General features: G+C 39.7%; 1 protein-coding gene across 1 annotated transcript; it reads left to right on the top strand.

Annotated features, from left to right (window-relative positions):
* The first annotated feature begins 413 nt into the window (after nt 1–413).
* HEY2 (hes related family bHLH transcription factor with YRPW motif 2) lies at nt 414–11,931 on the top strand. Its single transcript, XM_036903894.2, has 5 exons — nt 414–640; nt 2,588–2,666; nt 2,802–2,885; nt 5,171–5,252; nt 9,832–11,931. Exons 1-5 carry the CDS (start codon nt 558–560, stop codon nt 10,515–10,517), a joined length of 1,014 nt encoding a protein of 337 aa, XP_036759789.1. The 5' UTR covers nt 414–557; the 3' UTR covers nt 10,518–11,931.
* The last annotated feature ends 3,456 nt before the right edge of the window (nt 11,932–15,387 follow it).

Below are 15,387 nucleotides of genomic sequence, written 5' to 3'. Positions count from 1 at the left end.
GAGACAGCAAGGGGTGAGGAAACTCGAGGTCCAGAGCACGCCCCTGCGCGCCCTCCCCAGCGCGCCCTCCCCCGTGCCCCCGTGCCCGCGCCCGCGCCCACTCCCTGCCGGAGATAGCAACCTCGCGCTCACTCTCGCAGCGGCTTCTTCCATCCGGAGCGCCGCTCCTGGGCCCCAGGTGCGCGCAGCGTTCCCACGCCTCGGCGGCAGCCTCGCAGCGGACATTGGAGAGCGCGGCCCCGCCCCTCCGCCCAGCCAATCGCGGGCTACGCCGACCCCGAGGAGGCGGTGTCCGGAGGGGCGGCGGGGGCGCGAGCTCAGGAGGCGGGCGAGGGGGCCCCGCCCGCGCCGGGGGTGTGGCCGGCGCCTGTTCTTGCCGCAGAGCGGGACTGCGGCGTGGGAAAGAGCCGCGAGGAGCAGAGCGTGCCGCCGCCGGAGCCGCGCCTGCCCTGGCCGGGGGAGCGAGAGTCGGAGGGAGGCAGGCAGCTTGGGAGGGCGCTGTCCCGCTCGGCGTCCGTGGCTCCGGCCGGGCTGCGCCCCGCGCCGCCTTGGCCGTGATGAAGCGCCCTTGCGAGGAGACGACCTCCGAGAGCGACATGGACGAGACCATAGACGTGGGGAGCGAGAACAATTACTCCGGGTGAGCACGGGCTTGGCGGGAACTGCCTGGAACCGAGACGTCGGGAAGCTTTGTGCACGAGAGTCTCCTTGGAAATTCCGAGAGTCCTCTCGGCGGCTTCCTAACCGACCGGGGAAACTTTTGCCTGAGAAACTTTGAGTGGTGGGCGCTCACGGAGCGTTGTGTTGGGGTGGGGCGACGGTTGTCGATTTTCACTGTAGGGGTGGGGCGGAGAGGACGAGGTACGCAACTGAAAGAGTCAGGAGTTGGCGAGGGAGGGTCCCCCGGCTGTCAGCGTTGGGCGCACAGACGGGCACGTCCCGGCGACGTCTCTGCCACCGAAACTGCATCGCGGAGCACTTTCAGAATAAGCCAGGCGAGGAGAAAAACAGCTTGATTTTTTATTTTTAAGGAGTCTATACAAATATGGCTTGCTTTTGGGAGAAATTAAAACAGTGATCGATGTCAAGGCAAGTAGCTTTCCAGGTTTACCGTTTGTGAGCTGGCTGACTGGAGAGTAAATGACAGATATAAGGACCTTTTTGGGGCATAGATCAGTCTTTTTGGCTACTTGTTCTTAAGTCTGGAAAAGATCGGTGTCGTGATTACAGAAGCCAGACCTCCACTTCTGAGTGACAGAGGGAGATTACCAAGGCATTTTAGTCCCAAGGCGGGTCAAATGATAATTGCTTCTAATTGGCATACCCAGCAGCCCGTTAATTATTTATCTGCAGCTGCCACTCAAAGAGGAAAATTTTTACTACGTCTGGAAAATTGTTTTTCTTTCAATATTGTTAATCCTGATAGTATAAACCAAAGCCTGAAGTCAGCAAGAGAAAAATACTTACAGAACGTTTAGTTGCAGAGTGTCTTCTAAATTAAAGTGTTGTCGTGTCATGTTAAAAAATGAGATCTGTAAAACAGAAGCTGTCAAGTGAAAGGCGAAACCACTTGAGAAGGAATAGGGATGAGAGGGACAGCTAATTCAGAAATAAGATTCAGAGTGAGAAGGTGAGGTAACGAGATCCTGGGTGTGTGCAACTTTTCTGAGATGGAAGAGAACAACTAACAGGAACCTGGAGAATTTGAGAGAACAGACAGAAGCATACATAGTCTACCAGAATTGTGAAGAGAAACGTATGCAGACTAGAAAGAATCATAAAAATAATAAGTGACAAAATAATGGTTTGCTGGAACTTTCAACATAGTAAACCCATTAGTAAACTCAGAGTGGATCATAGCTCTTAGAGGTTGAAGCTTCATTGAGAAGCTGAAAGGTACCTCCAGTTTCATCTCTGAGTAAAACATTTCCCTAGTAGTTCATCTAATTTAAATTTCCCTATCATTGGCATATTTAATTTGGGCCTTTTTTTTAAAAATGAGTATACAAAACATTAAATCTGTTATTTTTTTCATGTTCTGAAATACGACTAAGTGTAGTTTTGAAACAGCAGGTTAACTTCTGTTTAAAGATTGCATCTAGGAACAGGTTTGATCTGTGATGACTATATAATGTGTCTGATAGTGGTGCCAAACTTAGCCCTTATTTTACAATTGTTTTGCTCTGTTCAGTGTATCTGATGAAGAGAGGAGGAGGGATGCTATTCCGTGTTAGTTGACTTTGAAGCAACATTTACGAGTGGAATTAGGAAATACTAGTGTCTAACTTCTTACCCAGATGGCCCCTAACTTTTTCACTAGTAGACTCAAAGTTGAAGGATGTTTTTGCCAATGGTTTTGGCATCCAAATTACTCATTAAAATTAAAAGAAAACAAAAAAGCATCATTCTTACCTGAAAAGAGATATAAGAGCTGAAAGCAAAGTATATTAAGAGAAAGCATAATTAGGAATAAAATACTGACCTGAACTATAAAATCACTCTGAATATTTAATAGATGCCATCAAATACCCAGAAGAAACAATTGTTATGCTAATGCAGCACCTGACTTACTCTTCCTATTTCATAGGCAAAGTACTAGCTCTGTAATTAGATCGAATTCTCCAACAACAACATCTCAGATTATGGCAAGAAAGAAAAGGAGAGGGGTATGTGATTTTTTTTTCTTTTTATTTCATGTAATCCATCCTGAAGTGTAACAGTTTGTACTTTTCCATTATGAGTAATTTTTATCATTTGTGTAATTATAAACTTTTGTTATTGTATTGCTTTCTTTGGGATAGATAATAGAGAAAAGGCGTCGAGATCGGATAAATAACAGTTTATCTGAGTTGAGACGACTGGTGCCAACCGCTTTTGAAAAGCAAGTAAGCTACCCTCATCCCTGACCACCCCCCACCAAAAAGCTTAAAAAATGTGATCTCATCTGGGAATGTGGGTTCTTGTTAAAGCTCATTAAAATAATGGTGTATGTGCTCTGATCTGGCACAAAGCAGCTATTTCAATAAAATGCTTTGTTGTGGCAAAACTATTAAAAACATAATCCATCATGAAGTTGAAAAACATTTCCATTCTTCAGCTTATTTTGCCCTTAAGGGTAATAGTGTTCATGCTTTCTCTGTTCTTTCTATGAATACCAGTAGTGGTTTTGTTTAAAACCAAGCTATACGTAGTATTCTTCAAAAAAAAAGGTATATGTGAAATTTCATTTTTGTCTCAAACTATTTTTTTAAGTGAGCTTTTTATTTTAAAAGTAACCAAAGCCCAGAAAGTAGTCTCTAGTTCTATTTTCTAAAAAATAATTGTAATAAAATTTATTTGTGAAGCTACTTGGTTTCATTTTTAATACCTGAGTTAACAGAATGATGTTCAACTTGTGCTTATCTTTTTGGAAGTTTGGTAAAAATCAAACTAACCATAAATCCCTCTTTTCGGAATTCAAATTTTCCTTTTCAAAAAAAAAAAAGGTTTTGTACACTTAGGAAAGCAGGAAACCAAATGGCTAAGTTTTTCTTTGTCATTTTGGAAAAGTTGTGTTTCTCCTCCTACCACGATGTCTAAAGGCACAGATTTCTAAGAGCACCTTCAAAGAATACAGCTTCACACCCTTGTTGAAAATACTTCCAATTCAAATATGGTATAAAAGAGCAGTTGTTTGTTTATTCCATTTTGCTGCTTACTTCATGAACCACAAACATAAAGCAAGCCCTACACAAGCCCTTAGAAATTATCCACCAACTGCAATTTTATTAGTCACTTTCACTGAAACTACTATACATCTTCATAGAAAAGTTGAACAATGACAGAATTCAAAATGTAGTATGCCACTGATTATACATTTTTTAGAGAAAAAAACCCACATTCTATATGCTGCAACTGTTTTTGATAACCTAAATGCAATATGGAAAGTGTAGTTTTGATTAGGAGTGTTTTCAGTGACAATAGGTGGAAAATGAAAATACCACTAATCAATGATGTTTTGTTTTGAGTACGGAAATATCTAAAGTTAGGAGGAACAGTTTGGTGACTTTTTATTTCCCTTGGTTTGTTAGATTTTTTTTTCTTTAATATCTACTTAAAACTTAAAAGTGAAACTCAATTGTTTGGCAGTTACCACGAACACAGGCTTTCCCTGTGTGGGTAACTTTCCTACCAGCCCTAGTGAGCTGGCCCTCTCACAGTATGATTAGAAGAGGGTGCATTTGAGCAGTTTAAATAACTCTGGCATTCTCACCATGTACTGGGTGCTGAGTGAGAATTTTAACGAAACAAGTAAAGCATAGGAACCTGAAATAAACTTCAGTTTCCTTTTCAAAAGAACATATTGATTTAATTATTTAGCTCTTCCAGGAAATTAGAAGCCACCCACTACCCCCTAAGACTGTTTGAGGTGGTACATTAATATTCTAATTGATTTCCAGAGGTTGCCTTGTTTTAAAAAGGGCAGACATAAAAATATATTCCCAAGGCAATTTCATTAAGAACTATTTTTAAGGGTTCAAATATCCTTAAAAGTGTATCTGATGCTTACTAGATAAGCAGTAAGTTGGGCTTTCTTGTTTATGATTTTGGAATTCACAGTGACACCTGCTGGTAATTCTTGGGGGGAAAAAATCCTTTAAAGTCCCTTTTTTATTTTTGGTTCTGCTTACCAGTGATATAGCATGAATTACCTTAAAGGCTTATTAAAATTTTCTATTTTTGGAAAAATCTACTTCTAACAATAATTTGCTAAGATCCTATCTCCTTAGCCTCCAAAGTTAGATTTAATTAATCAAGCCTTCAGCATAATGGACTATTGGATGTTCCCTAATAAATAAAGTATATTATTAACCACAGTAGAGATTGGATGCAAAGTTTTAAGATTTTTGCAAGTGTAATAGTTTTGGGGGAGTGATTGTAGGAGTATAATTATTCTTATAATTGGAAAATTCATTATGCCTTTTAGTCTTTAAAAGCTAAAATAGCCAGTATCTGTCATTAGGTGTAACATAATAGTGTTTTCCTGTCAAGTTTGGAAAGAATTCAGTTATTTTGATTAAAAAAGTAAAACTTAGAACTTTCAAGTGAGACAGAAAATTAAATATTCAGTTTAAAATGTTTCAAATTAGTTTCTGTGGGGCTTATAAGACTCCATTATTTATTTATTCAGGGATCTGCAAAATTAGAAAAAGCTGAAATATTGCAAATGACAGTGGATCATCTGAAGATGCTGCAGGCAACCGGGGGTAAAGGTAAGTAGGAGACTTTATTTTTCCCCCCTTTCAACCTTTTTCTTTTCATTTTTTACCCCCAAGATTATAGGAAAGTTATAGTTGAACAGTTCTCTATCAAGCTAAGCTAGGAGGTCGCCAATTAAAGCCGTGGAAATCAATGCTAATGGCAGGATTGAACTCGTGGGAAAGAACTTCTGGAACAAAAGAAGCACTTGACCCTGGGCTTGTGTTTGCTTTCATAATACTGTGGGAGGAAGGCTTCATTCACAGCAGCCTGGTCAGAAGTTTGTTTGGGACTTCAGAAGCAATGCTGGGATCTGTACAGAAAGACAAAACAAACACAAACACCCAAACATAAACAGGAGGTTAGAGGCAATCTTTTTCTCTTCCTCTTTCCCTTCCCCTGAACCCTTCCCCCGATTCAATCAGAGGTAGGACTCAATATAATGCAGCTATTCCAAAGGAAGTAACTATGATTATTTTCATTGTGTATCAATATTTTGGTTGGTCTCAGATTTAGACCAGACAGAACATTTGAAGTACAGGTAGTGACTGTACTGGAAACCATTGATGGAGCAGAGTCATTCTTATGGAGAGCAGACAGGAGCACGTGCTTACGCCCAGTGCCCTGGATAGGTGTCTTCAGTACTGGATAGTGATTTAAGGAAGAATCGTCTAGACGGTCAGGGACAGACCCTCACCAGCATGCTAAAAATAGGCTTGAGATCCTGAAAGCTGTAATAGCCATTCAGATTTCATTATCCCTCTTTTCACATGACACTGAGATTGGATCTTGTGCTTTTGTATTTTTTTCACCCTTCATGCAGGCCTTTGTTAATCATCCTAGCCAAGGGTGGTACTCAGTATATTTGACAGCTAGGTAAGGAGACAGTACCACGGAGGCTAAGTGCTGCAATGACACCCTAGAGGCTTGTCTGTGCTCAGCGTTAGTGTTCTGCTGCATCATAGCAGAGTTTGCCCTAGATCAGGGCACGGGCAAGGCATTGAAAGGAAGTAGCTGTTTACCAATTGGTATGGAAGTATTTTAGTATTTAACTCCAGGATGGCATACTATTCAGCACCTGTGGAATATCGGCCCTGACCTTCACTCTTCTACCTATGTCAGGTCAGAAGTGATCATTGTAAAGGGAAACCCACATGGTATAACTTAACCTCAGTTGCACCTTCTCAAAAAACCATCCTGAATGAGTATGAAATTGTGATTTCCACTCATTAAAATGCAGCATTCAGTGTAGGATGCAAACATTCTTATGTAATAGCAGAGAGAACTGGATGAAATCATAGAAGCTGAGGATCCAGCCCAGCTTGGCCACTCTCTCACCTTTTACCCAAGGCAAAGTGCTGCACTGAGGTCTACATTATCACTCTGAGGTCTGATGGCCCCTCCAGTCCCATGATTTCATCTGTACACCTGCCACCTCAGGATATTAGGAGACTGACTGAGTTAGCGATGGTGCAAGAAAATTGTTTGATTGCTTTACTTCTTGGCATTGTTAGCCCCAAGGCTAAGTGTTCTTATCAGGGTTTCACATATTTGGCATCAGCTGTACTTCTAAAGAGTAATATTGCTCATATGCCTTATTATAAAAACTAAGTTCCATCTCAGTTGCTATTCCTGGCTACCTGAACAGTCCTAAAATTAGTCTCAGAATATTTTTAAGCAGACATTTCCAAGCAAGCTTCACACAAGTCATCATCGCCTGACTGCTAGGTTATTACAGAGGTCATCATGCAAGAGAATGTGAAGGCCTTGAAGAAGGGGTGGGCAGTATAGGACCAACACCTGCTATGGGGCCTTATACTGTAGTGGTGAAGGGTGTAGAGTCTGTAGTTCAACTGCCAGTTTCAAGTCTTGGCTCTGCCATTTATTAGCTCTGTGACCCTAGATAAATTACTAAGCCCTCTTGAGCCCCAGTATCCTCATTTATAAAATGAGGACAGTGGTAGTGTCCACCTCACAAGGTTATAAGTTTATTCCCTTAAAGCCATAGAGCAATGATGGTACAGAGGAAGTGGCATGAACCCATGTGCTATTATTTTTGGCCCAAGATCATTCACAGAAGACAGCAGCTCATTATTGCTTCCCTGTGCATACAGCAGTGTAATAGGTATTACATAATTTATATTCCATAGTATGCAACAGAGGACTCAGCCTTATACAACGACATAAATAGTTAGCAAACCACAAATTTCAATTACTTGGTGCTCACTCATGAAAATCTTTGGAAACTCCTGAATTACCAAGTCTGTTGGTCTATTATTTACAATCTCAGTATTGCAGTAGTTTCTAGAGAGGATTTAGTAGAGCAACGTAAATTTCTAAATCCCTCTGGGTTTATAGACCCTGTCTTCTCTGGTGGTTACCTGTGTCCTCCTCTCATGAAAGTCAGAAGCCTGCAAAGCCCCACAGAGAACCCTGAGGACTCTCATGTGGAGTCTTTCTTTGGAGGCATCTTTTTCAGGAAGAGCTTTCTCTCCTAATCCCAGGGGACCTGTTGCTAATTATGCTGAAGTCCAGGGATGGTAACTGCTTTTGTTCCTCAACTTCTACACTTCATGATATTCTCTTACCAGCTTTGTGCTGTTGTTGCTTGTTGAATGGTGTATATTTTTGCTCCAGTGTTTTTTGACTTCCAAATTTCTGCTGGGATTCTAGCTTTTGGACTTTGAATATTGTGACTGCTGTTTCCAGAGTGCTTTGATCACAGAATAAGATAGTCTAATTTTTAACAGATGATAAATGAAACAGGTAATGCTTTGATCTGTAAAAACATAAAAAAGATAATGTGTAAATACCTTAGATTAAAATAACCTTGTTTGAACGTGATATTTCTGCTTTATGTATACCCACATCCCCAAACTGAGTACACTAAACTTTTAATGTGAAAATTGCTTTTAAAATCAGTTGGAAATGAGACAGAATCTGAAAAGGACAAGTTTGTACAAATTAGAAGCCAGCCATTCAAAGTGGTGACATTTCCCAAATGTCTGATTATTATTTTATACCCTAAATTAGCACTGATTAATAATCAGACATTACTATTTTCTATTCTAATGTATTCTCATTGGATAAAAAAGGTTCTTATAAATGTGACTCAGCTCCAACCATTTTTATGGCAGTAACATTAGGTATGAGGGTTCATACATACACACTGACAGAATTAATACACACGTTTTCTTGGGTGGATGCCAGGAAAAAGCAAGCTAACCAATGAAGGAAATTTATTCGGAACTTAAGGAAACTTAGTTGTAGAAATCTCTTATCAGTAAAGTAGTCTTATATTATATGACAGAAAAATAAGGTGTTTATTTTTATAAATATCTATGTTTACTGCTGCATTATTATATTTATTGCTGCATTTTGTACAATAGCCAAGATATGGAAGCAACTAAAGTGCCCATAAGTAGATGAATGGATAAAGAAGATGTGGTACATATACACAATAGAATATTATTATGCCATAAAAAAGAAAGAAATCCTGCCATTTGCAACATTGATGGACCTAGAGGGAATTATGCTCAGTGAATAAGCCAGGTGGAGAAAGATAAATACCATATGATTTCACTTATTTGTGGAATATAAAAACAAAACAAAATGAACAAAATAGCAGTAGATTCATAAAAACACTGAGAAGTGACTCATCTTTACCATGGGGGAGGGAGATAAAAGGGTACACAAATTCTCAATCATAGTATAAGTTGGTCACAGGGATGGTAGTACAGCATGGAGAATAGAGCCAGTGATTCTGTAACATCTTCCTATGTTGACAGATAGTTAACTGCACTAGTAGGGGGTGAGGATTTAGTAATATGGGTAACTGTTGAACCACTGTGTTGAACCACCGTGGTTTTATATACTTAAAACCAATACAAGATTGTATGTCAATGATATGTCAATAAAAAAACTAAGTTAAAGAAAATAACAATTTTCATATTAGTAGCCAATATTTTTAAAAATCATTTTGTTTTAATTTTTTTCATACAAAGCAATGACAAGATGTTTTCACTTTGTTCATAAGAAACACTGAGAGTCAAGAAACATTTATGAATTTATTAAGAGACTGTAGCACATTTTTAAAGAAGGTCCTCAAGCTGCTAAGATGTACTTCACGTGTCTGTTACAACAGCCCAAAGAGTGAAGGTGTCTCAGACAAGCCTTTGACTCTCCAATACATGTGACAGAGACAGAGAGACTGGCCCTCTGTATTAACTGTGAAAAAGTTTAGTAGGGCATTTCACCATCCACATACAAAGGGAGAAACACCTTTTATTTTTTCTGGAAGTGTTTGAAACATGGATGTTCTTAGTTTTTTTACCCACTGTGCTGTGTGGTTGCAAGAACAACTTAGTATACATAGCATTACTGGAGTTGCTACACATATGAATTACGAAGTATACTTTATTCTACAAAAATTACAACTGCAAGTAGCTGGCAATGTGTTCAGAAAGGATCGTCAACGGACTTAAATCTCACGAAGGGCAGAGTGGGACATAGTTGTTGGGTACTCTGACTAACTGTACTGTTTTCTCCCTCACTCTCTCTCTGGCCTCCCACCTTGCTAAAACCCCCATTTAGGCTACTTTGACGCACATGCTCTCGCCATGGACTTCATGAGCATTGGATTCCGAGAGTGCTTAACAGAAGTGGCACGGTACCTGAGCTCCGTGGAAGGCCTGGACTCCTCCGACCCCCTGCGGGTGCGACTGGTCTCGCATCTCAGCACGTGCGCCTCGCAGCGGGAGGCGGCGGCCATGACGTCCTCTCTGGCCCACCACCACCACCCGCTACACCCGCACCACTGGGCAGCGGCCTTCCACCACCTCCCCGCAGCCCTGCTCCAGCCCAATGGACTCCACACCTCCGAGTCAGCGCCTTGTCGCCTCTCCACAACCTCAGAAGTGCCTCCTGCCCATGGGTCCACTCTCCTCACCGCCACATTTGCCCATGCAGATTCTGCCCTTCGGATGCCATCGACGGGTAGTGTCACCCCCTGCGTGCCACCACTCTCCACCTCTCTTTTGTCACTCTCAGCCACTGTCCACGCAGCAGCGGCCGCAGCCACTGCAGCCGCACACAGCTTCCCTCTGTCCTTTGCGGGGGCGTTCCCCATGCTCCCGCCAAGCGCAGCAGCCGCGGTGGCAGCCGCTACGGCCATCAGCCCACCCTTATCCGTATCAGCCACGTCCAGTCCTCAGCAGACAAGCAGTGGAACAAACAGTAAACCGTACCGACCCTGGGGGACAGAAGTGGGAGCTTTTTAAGTTTTCACTGACTTCTTGCAATAGTACCTGAATGCCCTTCATTTCAAAGTCAGCTTAAAACCTCTGCACCCTGAAAGTAGCCATGCAGATGTCCACAGATCCACAAAGGAACAATAAAGCTACTTGAGACATAAACCTCACAAGTGGAAATATGGTATTATCTTTTTTCTCTTGTTTTGTTTAAGGCAGCTTGGTAACTGACATCAGCAACTTTTGAAATCTTCACACTTGTCTCCATTTAGAAGTTTCTTGGATAATACATGGACTGTCCCATCCACAGGGTGTCAGTATGTCTAAACTGGGGAAGAAAAATGCCCCGACTGATTTCTCTTGAAACTAGATGGATCACAAATGAATGTTTCATAAGTGCCTGAGCTAGTGAAGTTTTCTTCTGAACATGTAACATTGCACAAGTAAAGAAAAGTGTTCAGGTTCGGTTAAGAAAGGAAAAGGACAGAAGTCTTGGATTAGGTTGTAAACATTTTAATTCAGTGCCAGAGAAGAATACTCTAGGCCAAATACAACAGGTATTTCTAGGCCAAAAGGATTGCTGAAAATAATTTTCAAGTTGAAAGACCTAGTTTTATCTTAATTTGCTTTCTTTGTGCAGACTTGCCAAGTGGTACAGACTTAGCAATACATTGGTATAAGCAATTACTCCATCAGTGCTCAGTTTAACAAGTATTTCTGCCCTGCCTGCAAGCCCCAAGGCACTTTTCACTGCTCAAAATTGGGTGCTGCTTTATATAAACCATACATTTACAGAGTGTGCCTACAAGCAGTTGCCTACTGTGCACCCACCAGAAGCTCTTTGATTCATGCCAACTTGAAAACTCTACAGTTTGTAAAAGTTTTGGTTAATTTATTGTCTCATTTAGACTATTTTTATGTATTTATCATCTTCATTTTTTTCTGATAATGTGTAATATCTATTCTTGTCACCTTTTGGGGAAATGCTGCATTTCTGGAGGTGGTAAGACAGGGAGAGAGCATTGGAAAGAGAAAAGCAATGATTTTTAAATGCTCTTTGTTAAGTTCATGATTGCATATGATCCCAAATAGAGATGAATATATGCAATGGGATGTACATAGATTATTTTTGTTCATGCCTAGACTAGTGCTACATAATGGTGTTTTTTTATTTTGTTTCATGACAAGATAATCTCTTAAATACATTGAAATTGAGCACATGAGATTTATGTTTGAAAGATAAAGACACAGCATGTATTATGCACTTCATTTCTCTGCTGTGTGGAGAAAGCAATAAACATGAGAATGTTAAACATTATGCAAGTTATACTTTTAAATATTTGTTTGAAATTACTGTACCTAGCCTTTTTTTGCATTACTTTGTAACCTCTTTCTATGCAAAAGTATACGTATCACTAATTAAATGAAATCCTTTTTGACTATTTTTATGCGGTGAGTTGCTTTACAGAATGACAAATTGACAGGAATGTCAAGCAAGGCCCTCCTTCACTGACAAATTTAAGCCATGGCCTTTCTTTTTCTCTTTCAAAAATCACTTGATATAACTCACAGCTTTCTTGAAAATAACATTTATCTGAGCTTGTAAATCAACTAAACATAGCCAGGTATGACATTTGGAGGCAGGAAGTGATCAGTTTCTTCTGCCTTTTATTCTTAACCATGATTCTAGGAAAAGTGCAAACACATGCACTCCAAATAATAGTATACTGAACATAGAATAAGCTAGAATGTGTCATACAGTTTGCAATTCAAAAACACCTGTAGAGTGTTTTTAAAACATCACATACATACATGATAGATGTATGCTTGCTTCCTGATGATAAATCCTCCGTAGCTACCTCAATGAAAATTTCTTTCGATGCTGTAGAAATTATGCAGATACTCCTCCTTCGTCAATGAAGCTTAAAAGATTTTCTGAGTTCTTGAACCTATTGGGCCAAACGTGAAGAGAAGAATGTTTTTATTAAGCATATCACTTATGCTCAAAGTTAAAGGAAAAACTGGGAAGCTTCTTATTTTTGAAAAATCAATTATATAGTTTAATTTATTCTGTCTGTAAGTAGGTTAAAAAAAATGAGCAAAACCAAATCACTTTGTTTCTCCTGTACATAGATTATAAGCTTTGTGGTTATTATATCTTCCAGTAGCTCTGATACAATTAGGTAACAAATAGGAAAATAGATTTGGGAGTATTTGAAGTTTGCATTTCAGTTATAATTTGTATACAACAGGCATAGAAATAATTTTTATTTTAAAATCATCTTGGCCTAACAGTTGATTCTGTGCATATTGTCAGTGTTCAAAGAACTTAATTTCCTCTTTTGGAATGTAAACTTAGGAGATCAGAATTTTAGAGGGGTGTTATGTATTTTAAGATAAATATTCTTTCTTTTTCCTTTCCTCCTTTTCTGATTCTTTCTGTGTTTTTCTTACTTTTTTCCTTCCCAGTTAAATACAGGTTGTTATTTTTCAATGTAATTGATTAAAATATTTGCAAACCGACTTGTCACATAATTGCTAAGGGTTGTCAGAGTTCCTAGAGATAATCGTTGTCAGTAAAGGACTGAAAAGTCATTTCAAGTTAATTGGTCCTTGTTCAATGTTTCACATCATCAGCTTTTAACATCACATTTCACAGTGTTAAAAAAACAAAGTTAAACTAAGTAAAATGAAAAGATCAAATTGACTTCATTCAGTGATTCACAAGTCAGGCAGCATCCCATCTAGCAAATAGCAAGTTACTGTGAGAAGTTACACAAAATGGAAGCCTTTTATAGGTGGAAGGGGGCAGAAAAAAGACATTTCTAACAAAAAGTGGATTGCTTCAAGCCAGGTCACCTTCCTTTGGGGGATTACCTCACTAGTACTGATCAGGTAATTCTAGGTTGACTGGTTAAAGGTGACACGCCTGGGAGAAGCTGAAATTACTATTAGGTTACCTGTTAAGTCTTGGTTTGCTGATGTGGGGCTTAGCACAAGGGACTTCATTTTGGGCCTGTTGCTTCTTTTGAACCAGTTTCTATTAACTTTACCACTGAGTTTTCCATCTCTGATCCATTGTTTCGTGGAAGTGTTGTTCCACTTTTAGGTGTAACAATTTTCATGTTTGCTGCTGAAATACAAAACTCTCTTATGGCTCGAGGGAGAAGAACTTTTTAGGGTTTGATTTGCTGCGGACTTCTATTTGTCCCAAAATTTTATTAGTCCCAAAATTAATTCGAAGGGTTTTTGGTGGAATAAAAGGAAAAGGGACATTTTTAGACATTTGGCTTTCCCCAAATGTTAAAAGCTGTATGTATGCATTGTGTTAAAAATGATTAAAGAAGACAATGTAGGTGATACAAACTTTTTTTAACGCTTCATGAAAAGTGGGCAGTCTACTTGTAGAGAACTACAAAATGGGGGTGAAAGGCAGGAAGCTTTTATAGGCTAAAGAATAAAGAACAAGGAAGAGAAAAAAATAGAAAATATCTGATTGGCTGGGGCCACAAAGGAATACTTGTTTGGCATAAGAAGGCCCAGAGTTGGCTTGGCATTAGGGATTGGCTGACTGGATACACTGTTTCTGGGCAAGTGGAGCCTTTATAGGGATATGAAAATTATCTAAGGTTCTGTTTGCAGATAGGGCATCCTGAGGAGGAGCAACTCCATCTTGGCCTAGAAATTCATATCAGCACTAAACAGAACACAATTTTGTATTTTCAAGAAGTTTTTATTGAATAACTACTGTTTGCCCAGCACAGTGTTGTATATGTCAGGTTTCAAATGGTGTGTAGTTACATGTAAATGTGATCTTACAACTGGCAGGCATAGGTATGACTGCCACCCTTGCTGTTCATAGGGTCCCTCAAAAGGAGGAGTTGCCCAGAGAGTGAGGAAAGCATTTTTGGGACTGGCTGGGCATGATTCTTGCTCTCCTTGGGATCTTTTGCTATCCAATATATATGATATTTCCTATCACATTTGAAGAAACATCAGGGGCATTTAAAGTGATGTTGAAACAAAAAGTCCAAATGTTACCTAGAGTGATAGCTCTAACGATGTAAATGTACATGTGTGTTACCAATCTCAATGAGGCCTTTTGGATTATCTTCCTTACATATACAACTTGTTCCTTCTGCCAATCGTTAATACAAAACAAGAGTAACCACCTTAGGTAACATCATCACAAAGCATATGATTTTAGAACTCTGTTTCCATAAGCCTGAGATATCAGTTACAAGGTATACTCTTGATTTGAGGTCCGTTTTTAAGGAAAAGAACTATCACAGCATAACTTTACACATGGATCATAAGGCATCCCAACTTTCAGAGTATAAAAATGAGAAAGTAATCTTAGATTTGAGGCAATCCTATGACATAATTCTGTACTTGAATGTGACTAGAAATCCATAGCTAGAGATGTACATAGACTAAAATGTGGCTGATTGAACTTACTTTAAAAGTATCTCATCAGGATAGGGTCCTAGTCAAGTCAAAGAATCTGGATTGACTTTGTAACCATAATGATCTAAAGATAGATGTGTTTTTTAAGCTTTTCATATTTTTATTGCCCAATGGGACTATTGCTACTTCTACATTTTACTGAAGAATGAAGTTTGACTTCCCCTTGTAATTCTTTTAAGATCTAAACAATAACCGAGATGGTGAATATTTCAGCAAGTACAACAAAGCATTTCAGCAAATGTGACATCATAAAGTGTGACTATAGCTCATATTCTTTGGAAGGATAAGTCTTTGAACTTGGATGGCAGATCTTAAACAGAAGAAAAGCCCCCTAGCTTACAGAGGCAATCTTGTATGAGGGGCCAGAAGCACATGAGAAATGGCTCCCTAGGTACCAGACAGCACTTTTTCCCTCGCTTCTAACTTCAAAGGG

The sequence above is a fragment of the Manis pentadactyla genome, chromosome 12, assembly GCF_030020395.1.
Source record: "Manis pentadactyla isolate mManPen7 chromosome 12, mManPen7.hap1, whole genome shotgun sequence".
NCBI classification, from domain to species: domain Eukaryota; kingdom Metazoa; phylum Chordata; class Mammalia; order Pholidota; family Manidae; genus Manis; species Manis pentadactyla.
The sequence above is the reverse complement of the archived record's forward strand: the minus strand, read 5'-3'. Positions and strand labels throughout refer to the sequence as shown.